We start from the raw sequence: 13013 nt of genomic DNA, 5'->3' as shown, positions 1-13013 counted from the left end.
CAAATCAATCTTCGAGAACAGCTTCGCTCCCTGTAGTTGATCAAACAACTCATTTATCCTTGGGAGCGGATACTTGTTCTTTACAGTGGCTTTATTTAACTGACGGTAGTCAATGCACATCCTTAGACTCCTGTCTTTCTTCTTTACAAATAGCACTGGTGCTCCCCATGGTGACGTGCTTGGCCTAATGAACCCTTTATCAGTCAACTCTTGTAACTGACTTTTCAATTCTTTAATCTCCGCTGGAGCCATTCAATATGGAGGAATTGATATCTGTTGGGTTCCTGGCACTAACTCAATTGAGAACTCAATTTCCCGAGGTAAAGGTAGTCCCAATAATTCTTCCGAAAACACGTCCTCATATTCTCGTACCACTTGCACCTCATTGAGTTTCGGTACATCTCTTTCTGATAATTGAGCATAAGCTATGAATCCATAAGCTCCTTGGCTCAGCAACTTCGCCGGCCTTATTGCTGAAATCATCTTTCCAATCTCGGGGTTGCCTTGCCCCTGAAATTTGACCCACCCTCCCTCGGGTTTTCTTATGATCATTATCTTCCTACGACAATCTATATTGGCTTCGTACTTGGATAAGAAGTCCATCCCCAAGATTATGTCGAAGTCATATACTTCTAACAGAATCAGATCAGCCTGGAACCGAACATTACTCAGGCTAATTTCGCTTCCCCTCACCATTTCTGAGGACTTCATACTCTTACCCATAGGTGTCGAAATCACCATAAGACACCCCATAGACTTGGTTTCTACTCTCAAACTCCCAACCAAAGTATGCGATATAAAAGAATAAGTAGACCCTAGATCTATCAATGCATGCACAGGAGTATCCAAAATGAAAAGAGTACCTTGGATAGTTGCAGGATTCGCCTCTACGTCCTCCTTGGTTAAATTATAGACTTGCCCCTATCTGGTCCCTTTTCCCTCTTCAATCTTTAGCGGCTGCTCTTTCTTCTTCGGGCAATTCTGTAATACCCTTGATGAGTCATGATAAAATTATCAATAAAGGGAATAATGATATATGGAAATTTTCAAAATTTCCCTTGAATCAAAGAGAAGGAACATATATATGGGATGCCTTAAGAAGGGAAAAACGGTAATTTGGAGTCCCGTCCCATAAAAGGTAAATTATTTTGGTGGAGAAAATAATTATATATTAGAGAATTGGTTTTGGGAGAATTTAATTCTTGTTTAAATGCATGGACAATTAGAAATTAAAATGGAAGCCAAGTAGGTTAGATTGGTGACACTTGGCAAGATCTCATGGAATGGGATTTAATTTAATTTGGGAATAATAAATTAGTTGATTAAGTGTAATTGGTGACACTTGACATGATCTTGTGAAGCAAGAGTGGGATTTAAAGAAATTCAAAAAAGAAAAGGAAATTAGTGTCTCAAGCATTAAATGAGAGTCATTATGGTGAGAATTAAAAGAAATTCCATATTAAATGGAAATTAGTCATGCATTTATGTGGGAAAATTGTGGATTTAGTAAATGCCAAAAAAAAAAAAGGAATTATGTCTTTCAAGAGAAATTTAAATTAAATCAAAAAGAAAATATATTAGTCTCCATTAAATGCTTGAAAATTTATGGGATTTAAATTAAATGGAAAATGGAGAAAATAGTCAATCTTGAAATTAGTCATTATTTCTTAATTTTGAAAATTAGAGAATTATGGGAAATGTAGCCTTGATCCTATGGTGGTGATTGAGTCTTGAAATTTGAAGAAATCCAATGGTTGGGATTTAAGCCTACCAATGGCATGGATTGCCACATGGGTAGGATAATTTCAAGAAGAAAGATAAGGGAGGGTGAGGATTTAACCTCCAAATAAAATCAAGGGATGAGATTTAAAGAGACTAGGTCTCTTGGATTGTGTTTCTCTAGAGAGTAGAGATGGGTTCTCTTAAAATCAAAGGCTAGGATTGAGTTTAGGAGAAGCACAAGGATTGTGCTAGTTTCAAAGGTTGGGATTTACTCTTCAAAAGATTAATCAAAGGCTAGAAATTAGTCTTGAACTTGTGAGATGTGAAGACTTATTATATAAAGGAAAAGAGATTTCTAAGATAAGGTTTTTCTTGGTGGAAGAAATTAGAAATCAAGGAGAGTTCTCTTGTGAGCTTCCAAAAGAGAGAAAGTTAAATCTTGAGTTAAATCTCTTCTAGAAAATAAGTAAGTTTCATTCTCTTTCATTTCTTTAGTTTTCAAGATTTTAAATGCTTTAAGAATATTTTTCTTAAGGTGATTGAAAGCCAAAGAGAGAGTCTTGGCAAGTGAGGACTTGAAGCTTCAAGGATAAAGAGGTAAGGGATAACCCCAAGTGGTGGGGTTTGCTTGCATTTGTACATGTTTTGAATGAGTTGTATGTAGTGGTCTTATTGCATGTTTTGTGTTCTAGTGGACCTATGGCTATATGGAGGACTAGTGATGAGAGAGGGGTTGGTTGGTGCCTTAACCTAACTGGTTATGAGGGCATGGAGGACTACCCATTATATGTATTGCATTTTCATTACATGTTTATTCTCATGTTACATTTACATTTGCATAGCACCCTTACTAAGCATTGGCTCATAAGGTCCTTTGACCTCTATGTAGGTGGAGAATCATCTAAAGGAAAAAGAGTTTTGGAAGGTTGAAGGTAATGAAGCAAGGGGAAATGCATGTAAAGTATATGTATTTTGTGGTTTTAGTGGATGATGTTGTATTTATTTTAGTTAAATATGTAATGAATGCTTAATGTTGTTGAATAGTGGCAAACTTGAAAGTTTTGGAAGCCATTTGAAATGTAAAAGCATTCTGGAAATTTTGGGTTTTAAAAGAAAAAAAAATTATAAAAAAGGTGGGAGGCAGTGTGCTGGGTGCCAGGGCGCACGGCTGGGTGCGCCTAGGTGCGGCCACGCACCAGCATGCACGCGCCCGCACGGCCCACGCTGGGGGCGCGGCTGGCTGCTGCTGCCGCCCCCTGTTGCTGTTTGAGTCTTCTTTTTTTTTTGTTTTTTTTATTTTCTGTTTATTTAAATATAATATGCTATTTTTGAAAATTTTTGAAATCAATTATGCTTAAATAAATAAATAAAGGAGTATTTTAGTCTCCAAATTAATTATTAATTAATATAAAAATTTGAGGCAATTGTGGAAAATTCCTATAATTTGGAAAATAAATAATGGAGTATTTTCCTTAAATATTGAAAATGGATGAGGATGCCTTGAGGTTTGAATTTCAAAAAAAGAATTAATTTCCTAAGGGTTGGAAAATTATGGTATTTTGAAATAATTAAAGGGAAAAATCAATGGAGATTTAATAAGGAAAATTTTATTAAATTTTTTCAAAGAAATATTAACCCCAAATATTTTCTAAAGGAAATGAAGGTGAGATAAATGGGTTAATAGTTGGGGCAAAGAATAATTATTTTCTTATAATTAAGGCCTTATGCCATAATTTATATGAAGGAAGTGAGTTAGTTTATTTCTTTCGATCCTGGGAAGTCACCCTTAGCTCTTCATTAAAGAGCTTGAGAAGGGGTGACACCTTGTGGGGTTTCGGGTTTTATTGTCGCGGGGTCGTTTCGATATTTCCCGAATCCTTGAGTGGAGCGAAGGGAGGGCAAAGCCTATTTCCCACCTAGGTCGTTTCTCTTTGAAACGTAGCCGTCTCTTCATCTTTGGCCTAGCATGTGAATAGTAAGCTGGCTATTCGTGAGTAACACCCGTAGGTGGGAGCGAGGCATTACAGTTGGGGTCATTTCAATATTTCCCGGATCCTTGAGTGGAGTGAAGGGAGGGCAAAGCCTAGTTCCCACCTAGGTCGTTTCTCTTTGAAACGTAGCCGTCTCTTCATCTTTGGCCTAGCGTGTGAATAGTAAGCTGGCTATTTGTGAGTAACACCCATAGGTGGGAACGGGGCGTTACAAATTCCTCAAGATGTGCCTGTGTTAATTGCAATTGTAGCAGATCACGCTCACTGGTGTTGCTACTATAGCTTTAGCTTCTTGGACCATTCCCTTCGAGTAATTTCTGGAAGTATGCCCGGGTTGTCCACAGGTGTAAGAGACAATGCTTTGGCCATCACACCTCTTCCCGAGTGCCTCTTCTTGCATTTAAAGCATGCCTTACCCTTTTTAATGATCTTCCCATCCCGAGGTCCCATAGTCGAGTGGGATTTCTCTTATTGTCCTCCAGTTTAAACAGTTGTGGCCTTTAGTTCTGCCACCCTCATCATATTCTCCTCGACCGTCATAGCTTTGAAAACTATATCCGCGTAAGACTCCATGTGGACCAAGCTCATCAGTTGTTGAAATTCGATTCACAAGCCTTGTAAGAATTTTCATCCCTTCTCCACATCATCCATCCCATACAGTGGCATATACTTGATTAATCGCAAAAATTCAGCCTCGTATTGGGCCACAGACATATTTGGCCCTTAGCGTAAGTTCATAAACTCTCGAGCTCTAGCCAACTTCCAGCAAGTGGGAAAGAATTTCCCGTTGAACAATTCCTTAAACCGTTCCCTTGAGATCCTGTCCGGTTAGGTATCGCTCGCTGCATAGACCTCCACCATTGGGAAGCTTCCACTTCCAGCATATAGGTCGCACACTCGACCTTGTCCTCATTCAAGATTCTCAATCTTTGTAGGATCTTCTCGGTTTGGTCCAACCAGTATTCACTAATTGCGGGGTCATCTGCCGGTTTTCCTCGAAACACTGGCAGGTTTTGTCGTAGATACCTTTCCAAAGCATCTACTCTTCTTTGCTCGGGCTGCAACTCCAAAATTTGCCCAGCCATGCCTTCTAGGATTCTCTCGATCCTATCAATCCGACCTTCACCGAGGTCAGCTCGTGCATCTCCTTGACCTTCCACACCACCTCCTGGGTGCGGGTTAGTGTTGCTTTCTTCGCCATTGCCTCTCTCGCGCCTGTTCCTTCTTGTATTGACCATCTAGCAAGAAGATAGGGCAATCTATTAAATCATCATGGCCTGGCACAATTCAAATTGAATAAGCAACAAGAGTATGCCATTAAATATTTCAGAAATCCTAACCTAATTCCCAAAACTTACGGTGGCTTTACTCATCTAGCCACACACCCCAAATTTCTTAAGCGTGTTATAACTCAGGATTTTGGGAATATAAAAATTATTCATACCACAATCATTATCGTACATCACACAATATCCCCAAAACCCAAATTTTCACCTTCTCAACTTAACAAACCCAATAATCGAATAGTTAAGATAGGTGTTAAAATTTCGAAAGCGGAAGCTAGATCGAAACTGATATGGTTCACAACCATAATGCTTTATTTATCATAAATAAAATCGTTCAAGACGTCTACAAAATGTATTACATGGACATTATCTCTAGCAAGTGATCACTGAACATCTTAAACATATCCAGAATTATATAGGTTCGCACGTAAACAAAAATATGCTAAACATGCTACGAACAGTAAATTAAGCTTATTCTTTAGCTACATCTTTTTCCTTAGAGCCGCTCGTCGAACCTGGAACGTTTGAATATTCCAGGGACATGGTCCAATTAGAAGATGAATCTTCTAGTGAGAAACTCCAAAAATAGTTTATATTGATGCATGATCAGGTATAAAATGTATAAGAAGACAACGAAAACTACCCTAAAGTGCCTCGTAAACACGTCAACCTCCTCCAACGAGAGCTTTCTCAATGGCGCACGCATAACACCTCTAGGAAGGTCCCAAACCATGTCACTTCGGCCCGACCTCATAGAACTCATGCAAGCACCACATCCGTTGTTCCTTAGACTCACGGTCTTCCCCTTGAGAGCTTTCTCGATAGCACATGCATAGCGCCTCTCGGGGGATATCCGATTTTTTTCCTCAACTAACAACAAATAGGTACAAAAAGTATGGCCACACGAATTTTATAAATGCAATAGTTAAAAAGACAACAGCATATACTTTTCAGAAAAATACATTTCATATATGCAACATGATTTCACGTAAAAGAACAATAAGAGTATATGTATAAGAACTTCACGAAACACGTCTCATGCAATAGAAGTCTCTCATAAAAGAATAAAAAATAGGATTTGGAGTATAAGAGTCTCATTTTGTTGGTTTATCTCTTGGACAGTATAATTTCACAGCAAATGGCCTAGGTTTCTGCAGAAAACACATGTTTTGGTAAATCTAACCTCAAATATTTTTACATAGGGTTGAGGGGCATTAAATTAGGGATAAAAGTGGAAAATTTGAAGAAAAATGGGCCCCTCACGCGCTCTCATGCACCCTAGAAAAGTGGGCCACGCGCCCTCACGCGCAGCTATTTTCCGACACGTGTATTTCACGCGCTGCACAGCAGTTTCGGACTGCATTGCGTCATTTTCTTATTTCGGCCATATCTCTCTCGTTTGAACTTCGATTCGACCCCCGTTTGAACCTACGCAACCCTATCCCCCCTCTACAGGATTATAAAAAAAGAAATTGGACTTATCTCGCTTTTTTTTTCTGACTGATTTTGGCAAACTCCGACGAAGGCTCGTAACTCCGACGAGACTCGTTCTCCCCGGCTTCTCCTTCGATTCCTTCTCGCTTTCTTGCCGAACTTTCTACTTTCTCTTTAAAGAAAGCTCCTCCTATTAGAGTTCCTCAACTCTCAATCTTGCTTGGAATGATTTGAGAACAACCCATGGTGCCTATTTATAGATTTTTTCAACCAATCACATTATGCCACTTGTCACAATCTTAGCCATGGACTCCAAATGCTCAAACCTATAATTAAATGGCTTTTCAAATCCAAAGCTAGAATGAATTTAACTTTTGAAATCCAAGCTAAAACCCCAAACTTCTCCCAAATAACATTTTGGCCCTTATTTCAAGTGCTCAACTTTAATATTTTACCACATAGGCTCTTAATTTTATCCTTATTTCGTTTGGATAATTCTCTAATTACAATTACACCCTCAAACATCAAATTTATCGAGTCACTTAAAATCTCAAAATTAATAACTCAAAATTACTCGATATGTATGATTTCTCGAAACCCCTTACCATCATTCGGTTATTTTAGGCTACAACTTAGCTTAATTGAAAAAAATCATCTCTGATTTAATTTCTTTCAGCGTCATAAATCTTGCCTCGAGACGCTCATCAAAAATATATCTTTGTCCTCAGGTATCTAAGCTCTAGGGCACTCCCTATGTAACGACCCGTCCTAGATTAGCAATTTTTTTCAGTGATTAATTGATGCAATTAGTTAATTTTTAGTTTAATGCATATTTGCCAATTAATTAATTTAATTTGGCAATAGAGATTTTTAATTGAAAAAAAATAGTGATAAATAGAATTAATTCCTTTATTTTTAAAGAGAATTAAGAGTAAGGGCTTGTTTGGCTTTTTAGCCTTAGTTATTTTATATTATTGCTTAATTATTTAATTAAGTGATATATATATGGGATTTAATTAAATCCAAATATAAGATAATTTAAATAATGATCTCCTAAATAGGTTAGGAGAAGGTTTTAAATAAAGTCTAGTGGGCCTAGGATTAATTAAACCTATTTTAGCCCATTAGGTTTTATTGTTATTAGTATATATATATATGCATAGCATGTAATTGGCCAAAAAGGAAGTTCTTCTTCAAATCTTGGCCGTGAGCAGCGCTTAGGAGATCTAGCAGCAATCAAGAAGTTCTTTTCTCCAATTTTTATCAATTAAATCAGAGCATCTAGAGGCAAGTTCTTCCATTCCATTCTCAAGCTTTCTTCTTTCTGCATAGATATATATATATACATATATACGTACAGTTCATGCTTCATAGCATTCCAGGAAATTTCAGATTTAAGTTCCAGTTTTGATCATGTTTTTGTATTATAAATCAGCCCTTATGTGATCTTGGATTAATAGCAAACTATTGTTTTGATTCCTTTTAATGAGAAAGCAAAGAAAACAGAATGTATATTTATATATACATGCATACAGTGGCAGAAAACCAGATTTTTCAATTGAGTTGAATCATCGATTCATCGAGTTTTGATCTGTTTATTTGCTATAATAATGATTCTTACTTCATTGGGACTTGTTTTTCCCAAGATTTCTTCGAATGGTGATGTTTAGAATCAAATTCCAGCAACTGGATACTCTATTAGTATCAGTTTCGATTTCTGGCGATTCCTTTCACTATTTCGAATTTACTTCATTTTTTCCAGAACGTTTTTGTTCTCTTGTGGGCCAATTTTGACCTTTATGGATCCCGAATCTTGGAAAACACAAAACATAAAAGTTGTAGGTCTTCCTGTTGTCTTCCCATAGAAATTTTAATCAGCTCAATCGGAGTTTAGACGAGAGAGTTATGGCTAAGATACGAAAGAGTATCAAATCTGTCCAGAATTCTGTATTAAATTCCAGCAAGTTAAAATTATTTTATTTTCAATAAAAACAGTGTAGGAGCCCGAATCTTGGAAAACACAAAACATAAAAGTTGTAGGTATTCCTCTTGGCTTTCCATAGAAATTTGAATCAGCTCAATCGGAGTTTAGATGAGAGAGTTATGGCCAAGATACGAAAGAGTATCAAATCTGTCCAGAATTCCGTATTAAATTCCAGCAAGTTAAAATTCTTTTATTTTCAATAAAAACAGTGTATCTCTTCCCTTATTGAAAATAATATTAGTATAAATTAAAATAAATTATGTTTCAGTATAATTTATAAAATCATGTATTTTTAAAATACATCAAGTATCAGTTTGGCAACAGTTATTTCATGACTAGTATTTAAAATGTCATGATCAGCATTTATTTGTGAGTTATGTGCATACATCCTTGTATGAACATTCAACATGAGTTTATATGGAGCACTACATATTGTGTGCCAGCATCTTGATGTGCATAGCATTGCATGTTGCGCGCCAGGCGGCTTTGTCCGCGGGGATCCCACTAGTTTGCTCACCTGTGATCGACCAGGGAGCTAGGGGTATATTTTACCCACAGTATATGCTTATAGTTTTTTTTTTGTTTGCAGGTTCAGATTAGTCAGGTATGTGTTATCAGTTTATGTGGTCCTTGGGCCAAAGTTGCATACCTGCATTTTATTTTAATTTATGTGCATTACATGTTTATGAATGCAACTAGTTATATCAAATTTATTTATCAGTATCAATTAAATCAAGTATTTAATTCCAGTATCAGTTCAACAAGTATTTCAGTTATTTCAGTATCGATATTCTTCGATTCAGTTTCAGTATTTCTTTCTAGCTTTATACTTGCTGAGCTTTGTAGCTCACCTTGTACTCTTCACCATTCTAGGTATTACCGGGGGAGTACCAGAGGTGGGGCCTAGCAGCAGTGGATTATAGTGTGTGTGTACATGGAGCTACTCAAGACCAAAGATGTCTGGGAGAGTCAGATAGTAGTCAGATTTATTTTCTATTTTAGTGAGGGCTTTTCTCTCTTATTAGAGATTTATTTCTCGGAGTTTTATTTTCAGTAGTATTATACCAGAGATTTATTTTCCACAGTTGAGATATTCTTATGGTATCAGAGTTTCAGTTCATATAGTATGAGCCAGGTTTATTTTATAGTACAATATTGTTCCAGTAGCACCTCTTCTCGGGCAGCTCCAAGAGAGGGGGTGTTACAGTATTGGTATCAGAGCAGGGTTTTGCGGAAGTCTCCAGTACACACATAGGATGTTGGGTAGAGTTAGGACTTGTGTCTGTCAGTTAGATAAGTGGCTTAACTTATAGTATTCCAACCCTAAGTGGTGATGCAGGAAGATGAGTGATAGAAGAGGACGACCCTTCACACGCTGTCAGGCTGCTACTACACCAGACGAGGTTCCAGTTCCTACACCAGGTTCACCAGGGGAGTCTGGTAGTGACTTGCGACAGGGTATGGCCGAGATGCAAGGCATGTTGGCAGGTTTGATGAGGGTAGTCGATACCCTTGTGACGAATCAGGCGAGACAGCCACAAGTACCACAAGAAGTAGAAGGCAGTGGAAGAGATCCGCTAGACGCCCCAACAGCTCCAGTTGTGGCGGCAGACACTGGGAGCCAATTATTGAAGGAATTCATGGCGTTTCGACCGCCGACATTCCATGGAGGTACGGATGCAGCAGCGGCAGAGAACTAGATGCTATCAATAGAGAAGCATCTTCGATCTATCAGTTGTGCGGATGATCGACGAGTGCGACTTAGCACGTTCATGTTCAGAGGCGACGCCGAGAGATGGTGGGAGACTGCCCGTCAGAGGTTTGGCAACCGAGAGCCCACATGGATCGAGTTTCAACAGGTGTTCAATGACGCTTATTGCCCGGCATGGGTCAAGGAACAGAAAGTCTATGAGTTCGTTGAGTTGGTGCAAGGTACTAACACGGTGGCTCAGTACGAGGCAGAGTTTACAGCCTTGTCTCGATATGCTCCAAAATTGGTGTCCACTGAAGCAAGGAAGGCAGCTAAGTTCCAGAGAGGATTGCGTGCAGACATCCGACATGCTTTTGGAGGAGCTCTGAGCATGGATTATGCCACAGTAGTCCAGCGAGCGTATACTATCGAGCGGGATCGCAACGAGTGGAGAGCAACACAAGCAGCCAAGAAGGGCACAGGTACATCTCAAGGATCGTCCAATAATAATAAGAAAAGGAAGTGGACAGCCGGACAAGGGAATAAGACAGAGAATAACCCACAGTGTGGTCAGTGTGGGAGGAAGCACGGGGAACCGTGCCTAGCTGGAAAGAATGTATGTTACCAGTGTGGACAAGAAGGACATAGGAAGAAAGATTGCCCGAGGAATCAAGTAGCGCTCCTAGCACCGGAGGTAACTTGTTATAGGTGTAGACAGACAGGACATACGGCTAACAGGTGTACCCAACCACCCCAGAATAGAGGCCAACAGGCGAATCAGAGGCCACCAGCAGTTAAAGGGCCAGGAGCACCTATACCCGCAGTACCAGTAGCTCAGCATCCACAGCCCGCAGATAGACAGGTGCAGGGTAGAGTTTAAGCTCTTACCACAGCTGAGGCAGAGTAGGGCGACAGGACTATCCAAGGTATTTTATCCTTATATGGTCATGATGTGCGTGCATTATTTGATACTGGTTCCACACATTCTTTTATTGCACTGCGCACAGTATGTTATGTTCCCCATTCCCGGATTTCTTTGCCATATCACTTGATTGTGTCTACGCCGGGAGATAAGATTATGATAGCTAGAGAAATGTTTGAGAATTGTGAGATCGAGGTTCATGATAAAAAGCTAGTGGGAGATTTGGTAATTCTTGATGTTAAGGATTTCGATTTGATCCTTGGCATGGATTGGTTATCACGGCATTATGCAAGAGTCGATTGTAGGCGAAAGATTATTGACTTCGAACTACCTCAACAACCGGTTCTTATTTACAGAGGAGTTAAGCCTATGGCTACGATTCCTATAATCTCAGTGATGAAAGTCGAGAAGCTGATGCGTGATGGATGTGAAGCTTATTTAGCCTTTGTAACCACTGACGAGGGAAGCAAGAAAAAGTTATCAGAGGTACCAGTAGTACGAGATTTCCAAGAAGTTTTCCCTGATGAGCTACCAGGATTACCTCCTCGGAAAGGATCGGAGTTTACTATTGAGTTACTACCTGGTACACAGCCTACCTCTAAGGCTCCATATCGGATGACACCTAATGAGCTAAAGGAATTGAAGGCCTAATTAGAAGAATTAATGGAGAAGGGTTTTATTCGACCCAGTTCATCCCCGTGGGGCGCACCAGTATTGTTCGTGAGAAAGAAAGATGGATCTTTGAGGTTATGTATTGACTATCGCCAATTGAACCAGGTAACAGTGAAGAATAAGTATCCCTTACCTCGAGTGGATGACTTGTTAGATCAGTTGAAAGGAGCTGAGGTATTCTCGAAGATAGATTTGAGATCGGGATACCATCAAGTGCGAGTTAGAGACGAGGATATTCAGAAAACTGCTTTCAGGACTCGCTATGGACACTACGAGTTCGTGGTGATCCCGTTTGGGTTGATGAATGCCCCAGCTGTTTTCATGGAGTTAATGAATCGAGTTCTATGTGAGTACCTAGATCGATTCATTATTGTCTTCATTGACGATATTCTAGTATACTCACCTAATGCGGAGGAGCATACGGAGCATCTTACACTAGTTTTGCAGAGGCTTAAAGAGGAGCAACTATACGCCAAGTTCAGCAAGTGTGAGTTTTGGCTTACTCAGATTGGATTTCTAGGCCATGTGGTTTCTGGAAATGGAATTTCAGTGGATCCAGCCAAGACTAAAGCAGTTATGGATTAGCTGAGGCCGACGACAGTGACAGAGATACGAAGTTTTCTAGGACTTGCAAGCTATTATAGGCGATTCATTGAGGGATTTGCTCGTTTATCTTCCCCTATGACTAAGCTAACAAGAAAAGGAGAGAAGTTTGAATGGGATGACGCGTGTGAACGTGCCTTCCAAGAATTGAAGCGAAAGTTAACTACTGCACCAGTTTTAGCCATTCCAAGAAGTGGAGAGAAATACTCCATTTATAGCGATGCATCCCATTCAAGTTTGGGTTGCGTATTGATGCAGGAGGGTCGAGTTAATGCTTATGCCTCAAGGCAATTAAAGAAACACGAAGTGAACTACCCCACTCATGATTTAGAGTTGGCAGCGGTAGTATTTGCATTAAAAATATGGCAACACTATTTATATGGTGAGAAAGTTGAAATTTATACAGATCATAAGAGTTTACACTATCTTCTATCCCAGAAAGAATTAAACATGAGGCAGAGACGTTGGGTCGAGTTATTTAAAGACTTCGACTGTGAGATTCTATACCACCCAGGAAAGGCTAACGTAGTAGCCGATGCTTTGAGTCGGCGAGGAGCTTCTATGGCTACAATGATGGTTCAAGAATGGAAGTTATTGGAGCAACTGAGTGCTCTATCTATTTCAGCCCCAGAGGATAGTGCAGTGATAAGTTGCGCTTATATGAGGGTGCAACCCGAGTTATTTGATTTAATCAAGGACCAGCAATCAA

At 39.3% G+C, this 13013-nt stretch overlaps 1 protein-coding gene across 1 annotated transcript; it reads left to right on the top strand.

Moving 5' to 3' along the window:
• The first annotated feature begins 10117 nt into the window (after positions 1-10117).
• LOC127788123 (uncharacterized) lies at positions 10118-10940 on the top strand. Its single transcript, XM_052316234.1, has 2 exons — positions 10118-10460; positions 10846-10940. Exons 1-2 carry the CDS (start codon positions 10118-10120, stop codon positions 10938-10940), a joined length of 438 nt encoding a protein of 145 aa, XP_052172194.1.
• Positions 10941-13013: the final 2073 nt, after the last annotated feature.

The sequence above is a fragment of the Diospyros lotus genome, chromosome 13 (assembly GCF_014633365.1).
Source record: "Diospyros lotus cultivar Yz01 chromosome 13, ASM1463336v1, whole genome shotgun sequence".
NCBI lineage: Eukaryota > Viridiplantae > Streptophyta > Magnoliopsida > Ericales > Ebenaceae > Diospyros > Diospyros lotus.
This window is presented reverse-complemented; position numbering and strand designations above follow the sequence as displayed.

Excerpts from the sequence above, each read along its gene's own strand:
- LOC127788123 (XM_052316234.1), top strand. The coding sequence starts at position 10,118 with ATGCTATCAATAGAGAAGCATCTTCGATCTATCAGTTGTGCGGATGAT. Across the intron at positions 10,461-10,845 it reads TAAGTTCCAGAGAGGATTGC|GTGTACCCAACCACCCCAGA; the intron begins GTGCAGACATCC and ends TACGGCTAACAG.